Here is a 15,703-nt window from a genome sequence, read left to right on the forward strand (position 1 = left end):
CCCCTTTGGATTGAAACAGGGGTCACAGGTTTCCTGGTTCTCACTCAATTCAAAAGTCCACAAATACTTTTTTGGTTTTTGTAATGTTGAGCCTCATCACTCGTCGTATCCAACCATAGTTATCAGAAAACTTCTGAAGAAGTCTTTGTGCAGTGGCTGAAGTCTGTGGTGTAGAGGGTGAAAGGAAAAGGGGACAGGATGGTCCCTTGTGGTTCCCCTGTGTTGCTGATCACCTTGTCAGACACTCGGTGTTGGAGATGCACAGACTGTGGTCTTCTTGTCAGCTAATCACCAATCCAGGATACAAGAGAGGCATCCACCTGCATCGCTGTCAGCTTATCACCGAGGATGATCGGCCTGATAGTATTAAATGTCAAAAAGCGTGACCTTCACAGTGCTCGCTGGCTGGTCCAGATGGGCGATTGAACAGATGGCGTCCCAAGCTCCAAGGGGGGCCTGGTAAGCAAAATGAAGGGGAACCTAATGTGGCCTGAACATAGGTTGGAGCTGGTCAACAATGAGTTTTTCCAGTGTCTTCATGACATGGGAAGCCTGTGCTAAAGGTCTGTAATCCTGGGGGCCACTGGGACGTGTTGTCTTTGGTACAGGAACAAGGAATGACCCTTTGCAGACTCAGACTCATCGGTTTATAAAAGTCTTCACAAAGCTGGGGGGAGCAGGCCTTGAGGGCATGGGAATTCACCCGTTCTGGTCCAGCAGACTTCTGAGTGGAATCTTCTAATTTGTCTCTGAACTTGCTCATGAAAGTGATAGGTGGGGTATAGGTGAGGTATAGGTGGGGAAGGGACTTTTATAGGAGGTGTAGTTATAGAAAATTTCACAGTAACAGAATGCAAAATGCTCACAAAATGCTGTTTTATTGCAGAATATAAATTACCCAGTAAGAAATAACAGGAATTTAGAAAAAAGTCAAAACAATTTTGTATCTCTTAGGGACAATGCACTTTTCAAATTTTAAGAATAAGATGGTTAAAAATAAACTCTTCAATATATATGATAACTCCAGAAATAGACATAAAATGTCATGTTAGAGTCTAAAAGTTATCAAGGTGTTCTAAACAATCAACCAGCAAACAATTTTTTTGTGAGCTAAGTCCTCCTGGGCTTAAGGGGTGATCTGAAATCATTACTTTCTATTCACAGATGAAAGAGAATAAAGAAAAAGTAAAAGTAGAACAAACTGTTACTATGTTTTCAGTTCCAGGAACTAAACTAAACCACAACATTCCAGAAATCAGTTTGCTTAGTTCTGTTGAGGTTCTCTCTTCCCTGTTCCTTTGTGCACACATTATATCTGTTCATTCTAGCAGCAACCAATGCAAAAGGTCTGCAACCTGACAAGAGCATTTACTTAGTTCTGTTGTTGTGAGGCAGCACTGATCCAGATTTCATTGTGGTGAGTAAAAGAAAAATAGGATTCATAGGTAGCTGCAGCATGAGTGCTGGGATCAAAGGTTTTCCCAGTCTTAGCCAAGGCCTCACGAAGAATCTTTGTGTTTTCCTGGCCAGTCTCAGTGCTTGGAGCACCACCGAAAACCCTTAAAACAAAGAAAAGCAAAATTGAGTCATCTTTCCCTGTGAGATTTAGACTTGTGTGTTAGCTGCTCTCTTGCTCTCTTTTCTGTCATAATGACTGATTTTGTTCATTTAGAACTTCACAATTTTGCACAAATTTGCAGTTATATTCTACAATACAACTGCAAAATGAAAAACTTTGGATCTACTGAAGAAATCAAAGTGATTTAAAAGATAAATGGACACACCGCTCACCTTACATAGATAGTGGCTTCAGGTTTAGTTTCTAGTTTGACTAATGGATCATATTTTTCTGCCTTTTTGCCACCAGAAGAAACAAACCACGACACCGACATTTTAGGATCACCTTCAGTAACAGTGACCAGTACAGGCCAGCAATCATCAGGAATCTCAAAACCTGAAAGAAACAAACATTGTACAGAACTCAAAGTGGTAAATGGACTGGTTCTTATATAGTGCTTCTCTACTCTATCTGAGCACTCAAAACACTTTACACAACTAAGCCTCATTCATCCAGCACTTTTTCTATCTAACTTTCACACACATTCATACACTGATGCACCTGGAGAGCATGCAGACTGTAGCAGGTGGGGATCAAACCACCAACCTTCCAATTAGTAGGCGACCTGCTCTACCACCAGAGCTAAAGCCACCCCAATAAGTGGGAAGCCTAAGGACTAACTCTGTTTTTTAAGACAAAAAGAAAAAAAAAATCTTGAAGAGTCAAATTTCAATTTGTGATATATTTCTTAAGATATGATGTGAAATCTTAATTTTTGCCAAAGAACCCCATAGAACATAATAAAAAATAGAAAATGAACTGCTCCTTACCTGTAACAGTTTAATATGATGCAAGTTATTGTGGGAACTCTTTAAAGAGGATTTTGTTTCTCAGGTACTGGTTAGGGACCAGTGCAATCATTTATTTCAGTTAATAAATGATTGCATTCATCAAATAAGATAAGAGAGAGATAAGATAAAACTTGATTAATCCCTCAGGTGGGTTCCTCTGGGAAATTCGGTTCCAAATAAGCACAGCACCGACAGAAGTTATAGAGTTACAGAATATTTTATATATATATATATATATATATATATATATATATATATATATATATATACACACATATATACACACACATATATAAATACAAAGACATATATAGATAAAAATATACAAAGGGGATAAATAGAATAAATAGGAATAAAATAAAAATAAAAATACAAGTGGATTGCACATTTCAAGTATGGAGTCTTTTGCACCGTTGACTATTAACAAAAAGTATTGCACAAAGGTAATTGCACAGTGAGGTGAAGAGGCACTACAGCTTAGTTGTTCCCCCCTCCTTTGTCCTCCTGTTTCCCCTCCCTCTCCCCTCCAGAGAGGAGTTAAACAGTTTGATGGCGTGTGGGACAAAGGAGTTTTATCAGACAAATATCCTACTCTCTTAAAATATTTCCCTCCACAACAGCTCGGGTTCTAATATGGCAACTTGAATATTAAACCAGGTAACACAAGACTAAAGGAATACAAGGTATCAGATTCTAGTTGTTGTTATGTTGATTTTAATCTTACATTTCTCAACTAATTTAGAAGTTCTGCACACCATCTTAGATCAACATATTACTTATTTATGCAGTTCCATGTTTAGTTTAGCTACTGCCATCACAAACTAAATTACATACTCGAGTGATATTTCAGTGCCTCATGTACCTGCTTCAGCCTGTCTCTTGACATAGGTCTTCAGGCGTGAATTTGCAGCTAAATAATCCCTGGCCCCAGTGCTGTCGAGCTTTGTGGTAATCCAGTCGGTAGCACCATATAAGCGCACCTCAAAGTCCTGCACACAACAGAAGCAAAAACTATACTTAGCGACTAGAAATAAGAACACACCAATAGTATTTGTGAACTGTTCCAAAGCCTACCTGGTGCGTCTCAACCACTTTGTACTGAGGACATTTTTCCTTTGGGCAAAAGTCCTGTCCGGTGCAGAGTGACACCAGGAACACAGCTAAAAGTGCAAAAACCACCTGTGCCATCTTCACTGAGTCTTCTGAGGAAGTCCAACTGCAGCTCCACAAACAATACTGCAACTTAAAAGTACATCAAAGTGATGCCCTATTGCACTAGATTATATCAGAGACACCCACATAGCTGTGCTGCAAGGCAGATCAGGCAGTTTATCTTGTCTGTGGAAAAAGAAACACAAAACAGACAAGCTGTCTCTGAAAATGTTTTGTGACAAAACAAATTCAAGGCCAAGAGACATACAGAAGTGTGTGATATTTTTGTCTTCTTTCATTTTATCAGCTTCCATTGAACATAAGAAACCCTTTTCCCATTTGTTTGGAATGTGATGGGTAACACTTTTAAACTTTTAAGTAGTTTGTGTACTTTTAAATATTCTTTTCTCATTATGAATAGGTTGTTGTGTGCTCTGCAGACTTAGATAAAATTTTACTGTACATGTCTATAGTGCAAAAATGCCTTTGAGTGGACAGGCAGTCACATTTCATAATTTATTTATTTTTCTTTTCTTTTCCCACAGTAAAGCTTTTCTTTATAGCCATGCTAGCAGCACAGCTAGTGAGACTTATTTTAGTTTTTCCGTCCCTGACATATTTTGCTCCTGATGCGATCCTTACACCTGATTGTCCCTCCACTGGTCATAAGTTACTTTTCAAACTGTCAACTAAAACTGGAGATTCACATTTCACCATCACAGATATGTAATGCTGGCCTGTCTCAGCTGGCTCATATTTGAAATGTTGCTTTTAGATACTTATCATTACTGTAACCTGAGCAGAAAATTTAATGCTTCACAGAAACTTACTGAGTTTAAAATTCCTGTGTCCTTGCAGTTTCAGAAAGTGGTTAAACAGGCTTGTGCACAAATTAAACCGTGTTTGTAGGGCTGGGCGATATATCAAAAATTTATCGTTACCGAAATTTATGACTCTCATCGATGTCATTTTGCCCATGTCGGTAAATTCGGTATTTAAAAAAAAAAAAGAAAAGGCATGTGCAGGTTGGCGATGTTCATGTCCCTTTAAGACGCTGTGCTACGTTACAGACTTGACGGGGTGGAGTCACATGACTCTACTACCTGTAACAAGACGAGACACGGGTGAACAAATGGAGGACGATTTAAATGTTGAAGCAGCAGCGACGGAGGTAGAGCTGGTGGAGGAGGAAGAGGAGACGCTTGTTAACAAAAAAAATGCATCATCAATCGTTTGGCAACATTTTGGATTCAACAAGGATGATATTGATCAAAAAATTGTTAAATGTAAACTCTGCAAAAAGACTGTTGCGTCAAGTCAAGGTAACACAACCAACCTCTTCCACCACCTGCAGCACAGAATACTTTTATTAATCCCTAAGGAAATTATGTGGGTTACAGTTGCTCGGATAACAGACTAAACTAATTAAATGATACAATATGTTACAGATTTACAAGTTTAAAAATAGCACTGATAAATACAAGGATTAACAGAGGTGATTATAAATAAATATCAAGAATATCGACAGGAATATTACAGAAAAGTAGAAAGGAGCATGTGCAAAAGGGTGTATCTATTGTAGTGTTTACAGTGTATTAGATGGAGGAGTTGCACAGGGAGATGGCCACAGGCAGGAATGATTTCCTGTGTTGTTCAGTGGTGCTTTTTGGTAATCTCAGTCTCTGAACATGCTCCTGTGACTAGCCAGCATGTCATGGAGTAGGTGGGAGTTATTATCCAGCATTTTCTTTATCTTGGACAACATCCGCCTCACTGACACCACCCCAACGGAGTCCAGCTCCATCCCCACAACATTAATGGCCTGTGAAGTCATAGTGATGTCATCACACTCTGTAGTAGGAGGTCATATATAGGAGTTAAATTCAGATTCACAGGCTTACCTCTGCACGACTGGCATCTCCTGTAACCCTGCTTGTTTCTAAATTTTGTTTTCTTTCTTTCTTATGTTGTTCTTGTGGTTTTTGCCCTCAGCCCTCATGTCCAAAACAAAATGTTCACAAAAGGCACAGGACCGCAGGGAACAGAGAGTCGAAAACAAAAGGTCCATCAATGGCACTGGAACCGTTCGAAACACAGTTCAGGTGGCCGACCTGGACGCTGAAAGTCCACACGCACTCCGTCCACTCCTCACGCTCCTCTCCACACTCCACAGAAAACACGATGACGTACTCCACTCCTCGCACACTCAATCACTCAGGAAACACAGGGGTTGGTCCAGGGAATGCGGGTCGGCAACGGTCCAGCGATGAGAAACACAGAGCTGCCGTCTTATAAAGGAGCTGGAACACTCTCGTAACGAGCCACAGGTGCGTGATGGCGACCAGGTGCGTGGACCAAGGGCAGAAGCCCACAGGTGAGCTCCGCCCTGGCAGAGGGAGGAGGGAAAGAGAGGAAGGGAGAGAGCAGGAACAAAATGAAAAACATATGTAGCCATACTGAGCCGACCGGGTAGGCACAGGGACCCTGACACCAAGACTCGCAGACACTCGTGTTGTCTCTGGCTGGGGTGATTGGTCTTGCACCCGTTGCATGCTTCGGTGCGGTACTCGTTGATCACTAGGTCGAGTAGGTGATACACCTACGCAGTTTTCACGGTATCGACGAGTAAAGAAGACGCCCAACCGTCAAGCTCGGCGTCTTTAACTGAGAATATCCAAGGGCTCCACCGAGCCCCATGAGAACATAAGATGTAAAGTACGCTCCTGTGCCAAATAATCCCAGGGAAGCGAGGCGGAAGAATTTACACCGCTCCTTCAATTCGATCCTCTCCTCTTCTTCCCTTTTTCTTTGTTCTTCCTCCTTTCTCCTCTTCAGCCTTTCTCCTTCGAGTTTCTTCTGGGCCGCCTTATACATCTCGTTGGTGTAGTGGTTTCCTCCATTGAAATCCACCATTTCATCTATTTCATCCAAAAGACAGCCCCAGAGTGTCGATCACAGCGATATTTCTTCCGTCTTCGCCCTCTGCCTCTTTTCTGAGACAGCTGTCGGTGACAGACTCAGGCGAAACGTCTTCTTTGAAAGCGTTCGCATCCCCCAGGATGGTGTTTCCGGATGCACTCTTTCCCGATCCTTTTTTACCGACCAGAAGGAGTCTCAGTTCTTCACGGGTCGCAGAGCCTGCGGGGTTGGGGAAATGATAGTAACATTTGAATCATTCTAGAAAAAAAAAACATAAAACACTACGTTACACTAGGCTATTCTTTTGTTATCTTTGTATTGATGTTGACAGCAAGCAGTTTGTCCACATAGAGCGAGTACCACAAGCAGCACACAACCCTGGGATTGCACTTTACCTTTGTATCGATGTTGACAGCGAGCAGTTTGCCCACATAACGCCAGTAGCACAAGCAGCACACATCCCTGGATCCGGCCTTTGGTCGCCAACATTTTCAGTAAGCTAAGAAAAGAAGAAATAAAAAAGAGGTGAAATTAAGGCACATTCAAGGAAAGTATTTCAGATCAGATTAGCAAGTTAAACCACACTGAAAATACACGTTGAATAAACCATGGCCCCAAACTGGTCGGTTGTCCCATGTGTTTCCCCCATAGCTGCTCCGGGCGCACACACAATGAGCCCTGGTTTCGCGACGCAGGCGTAGCAACAACCTCCTTCTACTCCTCACTGCCTCCTGTATGTGTGTGTGTGTGTGTGTGTGTGTGTGGGAGGTACTGGGTTCCTCACAGACGGTGGTGTTCGCGAAACCCACCCTCCCCAAAGCTAAGGGCTCGCCAGTGAGGCGCGTGAGAGCGAGGAAAATGTTTTAAAAAAGGGAAAGGAGGATGAGGAGACACTGAAGGTCCGAGGTCTAAACGGAAGGCTGTGTTCAGGTAACCCGCCCTCCGCAGACCTAAGCGTACGCTAGCGAGGCTCTTGAGAACGATGTAGAGGGAGCAAGGATGAGGAGGAGGCAAGGAGTGTCTGAAGTCCAAACGGAGGGCGGTGTTCGCGTAATAGGCAGGCCACATAGCTGGTCTTTCACTAGCGAGGCAGATGAGAACGAAGGCGAGGGAGCAAGAAGGACGAGGGGCATGGAGAGCCCCAGGTCCAACTGGAGGGTGGTGTTCACATAATAGGCAGGCCAAGCAGCTGCTCTTTCACTAGCGAGGCGCTTGAGAACGATGTAGAGGGAGTAAGGAGTACGAGGAGCAATGGAGAGCCCGAGGTCCAACTGGAGGGCGGTGTTCGCGAAACCGGCCATCCGCAGACCTAAGCGTACGCTCGCGAAGAGCATAAACGGAGGGCCGTGTTCACATAATGGGCAGGCCAAACGGCTGCTCTTTCACTAGCAAGGCACTTGAGAATGATAAGAGGGAGCAAGGAGGATGAGGAGCAATGCAGACCCCGAGGTCCAACTGGAGGGCGGTGTTCGTGTAATAGGCAGGCCAAACAGCTTCTCTTTCACTAGCGAGGCACTTGAGAACGATGTAGAGGGAGCAAGGAGGATGAGGAGCAACGGAGAGCCCAAGGTCCAACTGGAGAGTGGTGTTTGCGTAATAGGTAGGCCAAACAGCTTCTCTTTCACTAGCGAGGAGCATGAGAGCGATGAAGAGGGAGCAAGGAGGACGAGGAGGCATGGAGAGCCCGAGGTCCAACTGGAGGGTGGTGTTCGCGTAATAGGCAGGCCACACAGCTGCTTTTTCACTAGCGAGGCGCATGAAAACGAAGGAGAAGGAGCAAGGAGGACGAGGAGCAACGGAGATCCCGAGGTCCTCACCGAAGGGGGTGTTCACGAAACCGGCCCTCTGCAGACCTAAGCGTACGCTAGCGAGGAGCATAAACGGAGGGCGGTGTTCGCGTAATGGGCAGGGAAAATGGCTGCTCTTTCACTAGCGAGGCACTTGAGAATGATGGAGAGGGAGCAAGGAGTATGAGAAGCAACGCAGAGCCCGAGGTCCAACTGGAGGGCGGTGTTCGCGTAATAGGAAGGCCAAACAGCTTCTCTTTCACTAGCGAGGCGCATGACAACGGTAGAGAAGGAGCAAGGAGGACGAGGAGCAACGGAGAGCCCGATGTCCTCACCGAAAGGGGTGTTCGTGAAACCGGCCCTCCGCAGACCTAAGCGTACGCTAGTGAGGAGCATAAACGGAGGGCGGTGTTCACCTAATGGGGAGGCCAAACAGCTGCGCTTTCACTAGCGAGGCCCTTGAGAACGATGTAGAGGGAGCAAGGAGTACGAGGAGCAACGCAGAGCCCGAGGTCCAACTGGAGGGCGGTGTTCGCGTAATAGGAAGGCCAAACAGCTTCTCTTTCACTAGCGAGGCGCATGACAACGGTGGAGAAGGAGCAAGGAGGACGAGGAGCAATGGAGAGCCCGAGGTCCTCACCGAAGGGGGTGTTCGCGAAACCAGCCCTCCGCAGACCTAAGCATACACTAGCGAGGAGCATAAACGGAGGGCGGTGTTCGCGTAATAGGCAGGCCAAACAGCTGCGCTTTCACTAGCGAAGCACTTGTGAATGATGTAGAGGGAGCAAGAAGTACGAGAAGCAACGCAGAGCCCGAGATCCAACTGGAGGGCGGTGTTCGCGTAATAGGAAGGCCAAACAGCTTCTCTTTCACTAGCGAGGCGCATGACAACGGTAGAGAAGGAGCAAGGAGGACGAGGAGCAATGGAGAGCCCGAGGTCCTCACCGAAGGGGGTGTTCGCGAAACCGGCCCTCCACAGACCTAAGCATACACTAGGGAGGAGCATAAATGGAGGACGGTGTTCGTGTAATAGGCAGGCCAAACAGCTGCGCTTTCACTAGCGAGGCCCTTGAGAACGATGTAGAGGGAGCAAGGAGTACGAGGAGCAACGCAGAGCCCGAGGTCCAACTGGAGGGCGGTGTTCGCGTAATAGGAAGGCCAAACAGCTTCTCTTTCACTAGCGAGGCGCATGACAACGGTAGAGAAGGAGCAAGGAGGACAAGGAGCAATGGAGAGCCCGAGGTCCTCACCAGACCTAAGCATACACTAGCGAGGAGCATAAACGGAGGGCGGTGTTCGCGTAATAGGCAGGCCAAGCAGCTGCTCTTTCACTAGCGAGACACTTGAGAGCAATGTAGAGGGGGCAAGGAAGACAGGGAGCAACGGAGATCCCAAGGTCCTCACCGAAGGGGGTGTTCGCGAAACCCGCCCTCCGCAGACCTATGTGTACGCTAGCGAGGAGCATCAGAACGATGTAAAGGGAGCATAGATGAGGAGGAGGCAAGGAGTGTCTGAAGTCCAAACAGAGAGTGGTGTTCGCGTAATAGGCAGGCCAAGCAGCTGCTCTTTCACTAGCGAGGCGCAGGAGAACGATGGAGAAGGAGCAAGGAGGATGAGGAGCAACGGAGAGCTCGATGTCCTCACCGACGGCGGTTTTCGCAAAACCCACCCTCTGCAAACCTAAGCGTACTCTAGCGAGGAGCGTGACAAGGATGTAGAGGGAGCAAGGAGGACGAGGAGGCTCGGAGAGCCTGAGGTCCAACTGGAGGGCGGTGTTCGCGTAATAGGCAGGCCAAGCAGCTGCTCTTTCACTAGCGAGGCGCAGGAGAACGATGGAGAAGGAGCAAGGAAGACGAGGAGCAACGGAGAGCCCGTGGTCCTCACTTAGGCCCATTTACGCGTAACCCAAGGCCCATCCGGCAAAGCGCTCACCTGCGAGGAGCAGGAGAACGGAGCAGAAGGAGGTCGCAGGACGGGGAGGCAGGGAGAGTCCGAAGTCCTCACTTAGGCCGGTTTATGCGAACACTGCCGAGAAGGAGACATTGATGATGATGATGATGATGATGTGAAGTTGAGAGTTGTTTGCTCCGGCGGTTCGGGGTCCCTCCAGACCCCAGTGTTTGCCATCGTAACTTACGAATTTTCATTGGGGTTGTGAATTACCCCATCGCAATTACAAAGGGGTCACAGTGTACCCACGGAGCAGAGAGCACCCCCGGTCCTCATGAAGGCCGGTTTACGCATAACCCGGGGCCCATTCGGCTAAGCGCTCGCCTGCGAGGAGCAGGAGAATGGAGAAGAAAGGAGCAAGGAGAACTAGGAGGCTGGGAGAGTCCGAGGTCCTCACTTAGGCCGGTTTACGCGTAACCCGGGGCCCATCCGGCTAAGCCCTCCCCTGCGAGGAGCAGGAGAACGGAGCAGAAGGAGGTCGCAGGACGGGGAGGCAGGGAGTGTCCGAAATCCTCACTTAGGCCAGTTTACGCGAACACTGCCGAGAAGGAGACATTGATGATGATGATGTGAAGTTGAGAGTTGTTTGCTCCGGCGGTTCGGGGTCCCTCCAGACCCCAGTGTTTGCCATCGTAACTTACGAATGTGCATTGGGGTTGCGAATTACCCCATCGCGATTACAAAGGGGTCATAGTGTACCCACGGAGCAGAGAGTACCCCCGGTCCTCATGAAGGCCGGTTTACGCGTAACTCGGGGCCCATTCGGCTAAGCGCTTGCCTGCGAGGAGCAGGAGAACGGAGCAGAAGGAGGAAGGAGAACTAGGAGGCTGTGAGAGTCCGAGGTCCTCACTTAGGCCGGTTTACACGTAACCTGGGGCCCGTCCGGCTAAGCCCTCCCCTGCGAGGAGCAGGAGAACCGAGGAGCAGGAGGTAGGAGGACTGGGATGTTGGAGGCGTCCGAGGTCCTCATGGAGGCAAGTTTACGCGAACACTGCCCTCTGCAAAGCTAAGCGTCCGACAGCGAGGCACAGGAGAACCGAGGAGAAGGAGGAAGGAGGACGGGGACTCAGGGAGAGTCCGAGGTCCTCATTTAGGCTGGTTTACGCGAACACTCTCGAGAAGGAGACGATGATGATGATGATGATGTGAAATTGAGAGTTGTTGCCGTGGTGCTTGGGGGTCCCTGCAGACCCCAGTGTTTTCCATCGTAACTTACGAATGTCCATTGGGGTTGCGAAATACCCCATCGTGGGTACACTTTGACCCCATAGTAATCGTGGAGTAGAGAGCATCCCCGGTCCTCGCGAAGGCTGGTTTACGCGTAACCCGAGGCCCATAAGGCTAAGCACTCACCTGTGAGGAGCTGGAGAACGGAGCAGAAGGAGGAAGGAGGACTAGGACGCAGGGAGAGTCCGAGGTCCTCACTTAGGCCCGTTTACGCGAACACTGCCGAGAAGGAGACGATGATGATGATGTGAAGTTGAGAGTTGTTTCCTCCGGCGGTTCGGGGTCCCCCATACCCCAGTGTTTGCCATCGTAACTTACGAATGTGCATTGGGGTTGCGAAATACCCCATCGTGGGTACACTTTGACCCCTTAGTAATCGCGGAGCAGAGAGCACCCCCGGTCCTCGCGAAGGCCGGTTTACGCGTAACCCGGGGCCCACCTGGCTAAGTGCTCCCCTGCGAGGAGCAGGAGAAAGGAACAGAAGGAGGTAGGAGGACTAGAAGAAAGGGGGAGTCCGAGGTCCTCACGGAGGCCTGTTTTCACGTAACCTGGGGCCCATCCGGCTAAGCGCTCGCCTGCGAGGAGCAGGAGAACGGAGCAGAACGAAGAAGGAGGACGCTGAGGCAGGGAGAGTCCGAGGTCCTCATTGAGGCCCGTTTACGCGAACACTGCCGAAAAGGAGACGATGATGATGATGTGAAGTTGAGAGTTGTTTGCTCCGGCGGTTCGGGGTCCCTCCAGACCCCAGTGTTTGCCATCGTAACCTACGAATGTGCATTGGGGTTGCGAAATACCCCATCGCGATTACTAAGGGTTCACAGTGTACTCACGGAGTAGAAAGCACCCCCAGTCCTCACGAAGGCCGGTTTACGCGTAACCCGGGGCCCAGCAGCTAAGCGCTTGCCTGCGAGGAGTGGGAGAACGGAACAGAAGGAGGTAGGAGGACTAGGAGGCAGGGAGAGTTTGAGGTCCCCGCTTAGGCCGGTTTACATGTAACCCGGGGCTCATCCAGCTAAGTGCTCGCCTTCGAGGAGCAGGAGAACGGAGCAGAAGGAGGTAGGAGGATAAGGACGCAGGGGGAGTCCGAGATCCGGAGAGCCGCCTGAAGCTCCTGATTGACCCGCTCCATTTGGCCGTTTGTCTGCGGATGAAAGCCAGAGGAAAGTCTGACCTGAGCTCCCAGGGAGGAACAAAACTCCTTCCAGACGTGCGATGTGGATTGCGTGCCCCTGTCCGAGACTATGTCAGCGGGGATGCCATGGAGACGAAAGACGTGGTTAGTCAGGAGCCCGGCAGTTTCCAGGGCAATGGGGAGCATAGGGAGAGCAACAAAGTGAGCAGCTTTAGAAAAACGAACAATAATGGTCAGAATGACAGAGTTACCTGACAAAGGTGGCAAACCAGTGATGAAGTCGACAGCGATATGAGACCAGAGCGCTATACAAATACAGGCCAGGCCATTTACCAGGGGCAGCTTTGGCGTAGGTAGAGGTTGAAGAAGACCAGAGGGCGGTTGATTAACACTCTTGTTCTGAGCACAGACTGGACAGGCAGCAATGTATTCGCAGACATCCTTAGCGAGGGAGGGCCACCAGGCCCTGCGGTGGACCCCAGGGTGGCAGGTGAATTTGGCTGTGTGAGCCCAGTGTAGTATTCTCGACCGAAAAGAGGAGAGGGCTAAGGGGGTAATCCAGGAGGACCAGTTCCAGGGTCTGGTTCTATTCGTTGGGCCTCCTTAATGGCGGATTCTATCTCCCAGGTCAGGGTTCCAATGACACACGAAGGGGGGATGATGAGAGAGTCACGAGCAGTGTCCTCGGAGGCAGTGAATTGGCGAGCGAGAGCGTCGGGTTTGGTATTGCGGGAGCCGGGCCTGTAGGTGATAGTCAGTGTAGGGACTAACGCGTTATTAAGTAACGCGTTACAGTAACTACGTTATTATTGTAGTAACGAGCACGGTAACTAGTTATTATTCCAAAATCAGGAACGCGTTAATCGTTACTGGGATTTAGATAGGGTCGTTATTCGTTACTTCTCGCGGTGGCTATCGCGGAGCTTCCACAGATTCAGTAACATTAGCAAGTGGTGGAGGCCAGCAGGTGGATGAGGGAAAGGGGAGGCAGGAGGAGCAGAGACACAAGGCGGCCGCCGGTCCGAGTGTCAGGTGAACTGAAGTTCAGGTAAGAAGTTATGACCTGCAGTCTATCTGGGTCAGATATAAACCAAGTTTAGGTGTAGTTTATTTTCGTTATGCTGACTTTTCCCTACTGCGTACTAGCTAGCATGATGGAGTTTCTATACAGCTGGGTGGGTGCTATGATGTTACTGATGTTGAACTTTATTTTGTTCATAAGGTTAGTTAGTAGAGTTGCCAACCGTCCCGTAAAAAACTGAATCGTCTCGTATTCAGAGAAAATATTACGGGTTTTGTATTGAGCTGAAAAGGAATGCAGTTTGTCCCATACATCAGCTAGAATGGAAAAAGACACAAAGATGGAGCTGCACAACTGCCTGTTCTTCTCTCATTCTCTCCCCTCCCTCTCCTGATTCTACTTCAATCATGAAACTGATCAATGATCAGCTGATCGGCTTTTCTGCCACAAGTCCCGTCTCTCTTGTTTGTTTATCGCCCACTTTGTGCCAGAAAGAGGAAACCAGCGGATGTTGCGCTAAACAACAGCAGCACGTTCAAGCTTGATCAGCTGTTGTTAGAATTTATTTAATATTACTTTCTAGTATCAGTTGATGTTTGCCAGAGCCACAGCTGTAAAAGCTGCTGGTCATGATATCGGTTTGGATATGTGGTGAGAGGGAAACATGAAGGTAATACAAATCTTACATATATACCAACAAGACAGTGTACATCATTGTCACAACAGAGTTTGTTTTAGTTCAAAGGCTTTATGTTTTTTCCTATAATACCTGGTGGTGTAGTCGGCCGATTTTTTGTCAGTTCAGCCTTATATATTATGTTTAACCCGAGTGACCACTCGGTCAGCTGGTGGGTAACAGGCATCTCCGAAAACATTAGAGCACTTATGCAAATATGTGATGTTTTGATAAATCAAGCAGATATTTGAAGTACCCACGGATCTTAACAAGGTTCCAAGTAGATCTTCAACATGCAACAAGAAGAAATAGGAGTAAGGCAAAACATTTTTTGAGCATGTAATTTATTAAAAACAATGCTTAAACTGAAACAGGCTGTTTTACAGCTGATCAAAAGTTTACGACCACACCTCCAAAAAAACATGGGTAAACCCCCAAAACAGAAATCAAAGGTCCAAACTTGAAATCAGTAATGAATAGGTCCACTGTTATTGTTGATCACTTCATCCAAGCGTTTCCATTAGGTGAGTGGGAACATTTCTCCAAGTGGTGAAGATGACCACACGAAGGGCGTCTACTGTCTGGAACTGTTGTCCATTCTCAGTTGGATTCAGATCAGGGGAAGACGCAGGATGGTCCAAAAGAGTGATGTTATTCTCCTGGAAGAAGTCCTTTGTCCTGTGGGCATTGTGTACTGTAGGGTTGTCCTGTTGAAAAACCCAGTCGTTACCACACAGACAAGGGCCCTCAGTCATGAGGGATGCTCTCTGCATCACCTGGATATAACCAGCAGCCGTTTGACGCCCCTGCACCTCCTAAAACAGCTGCCAATAATTTACTGTAAATATGAACTTTTGAATTAAAAAACATGCTTTGTATTATACAGCTCTTCTGTGCTTTGTCAATAGGGGACGGCAATCAAGCTTATTAAAAATGTATTTTAACTGGTTTACATTATATTAGTTTTTTATTTCAATGTAATTATTGTACAAAAACCAAAGTTCACTGTGAATTTTACATTTATCAACAAAGTATACCGTTATGTATTCTGCATTATCACTATATTTTCCACGGTGAAATTCTGGCAACCACAGCTGCATTAATTTACCGTAATATTCAACTTTTTTTTTTCTTTTTTTTTTTATTGCCTGTCCCGTTTGGATCTTTAGCCATCAGAATTGTTGTCTGAAGGCCAAGAAAGATGCCAAGTGGATTTACTTTACCAAGTGGATCATCACGGCCTTGCCATATTGGTCCATTTGATTGACCTTTATTATAATTATGTATTTATTTTATTTTCATTTTTTAAAGACGGGACAGACACGACTGGGCGATAGGACAGGGAGAAAGAATGAAAGAAAGAGAGTGAGAGAAAGAAAAATAGAGGCGAGAAGAGATGGTGAGAAAGGGGGGAAGAACAAAAAAGAAAA

At 47.3% G+C, this 15,703-nt stretch overlaps 1 protein-coding gene across 1 annotated transcript; it reads right to left on the reverse strand.

The window, feature by feature from the left end:
• Positions 1–909: 909 nt before the first annotated feature.
• LOC146374501 (uncharacterized) lies at positions 910–3,659 on the reverse strand. The gene is made up of 4 exons (XM_084949304.1): positions 3,484–3,659; positions 3,272–3,398; positions 1,792–1,954; positions 910–1,559 (listed from the first exon to the last, which is right to left on the reverse strand). Exons 1-4 carry the CDS (start codon positions 3,595–3,597, stop codon positions 1,373–1,375), a joined length of 591 nt encoding a protein of 196 aa, XP_084805430.1. The 5' UTR covers positions 3,598–3,659; the 3' UTR covers positions 910–1,372.
• Positions 3,660–15,703: the final 12,044 nt, after the last annotated feature.

The sequence above is a fragment of the Perissodus microlepis genome, chromosome 13 (genome assembly GCF_051167445.1).
Source record: "Perissodus microlepis isolate ML-2025 ecotype Zambia chromosome 13, ASM5116744v1, whole genome shotgun sequence".
NCBI classification, from domain to species: domain Eukaryota; kingdom Metazoa; phylum Chordata; class Actinopteri; order Cichliformes; family Cichlidae; genus Perissodus; species Perissodus microlepis.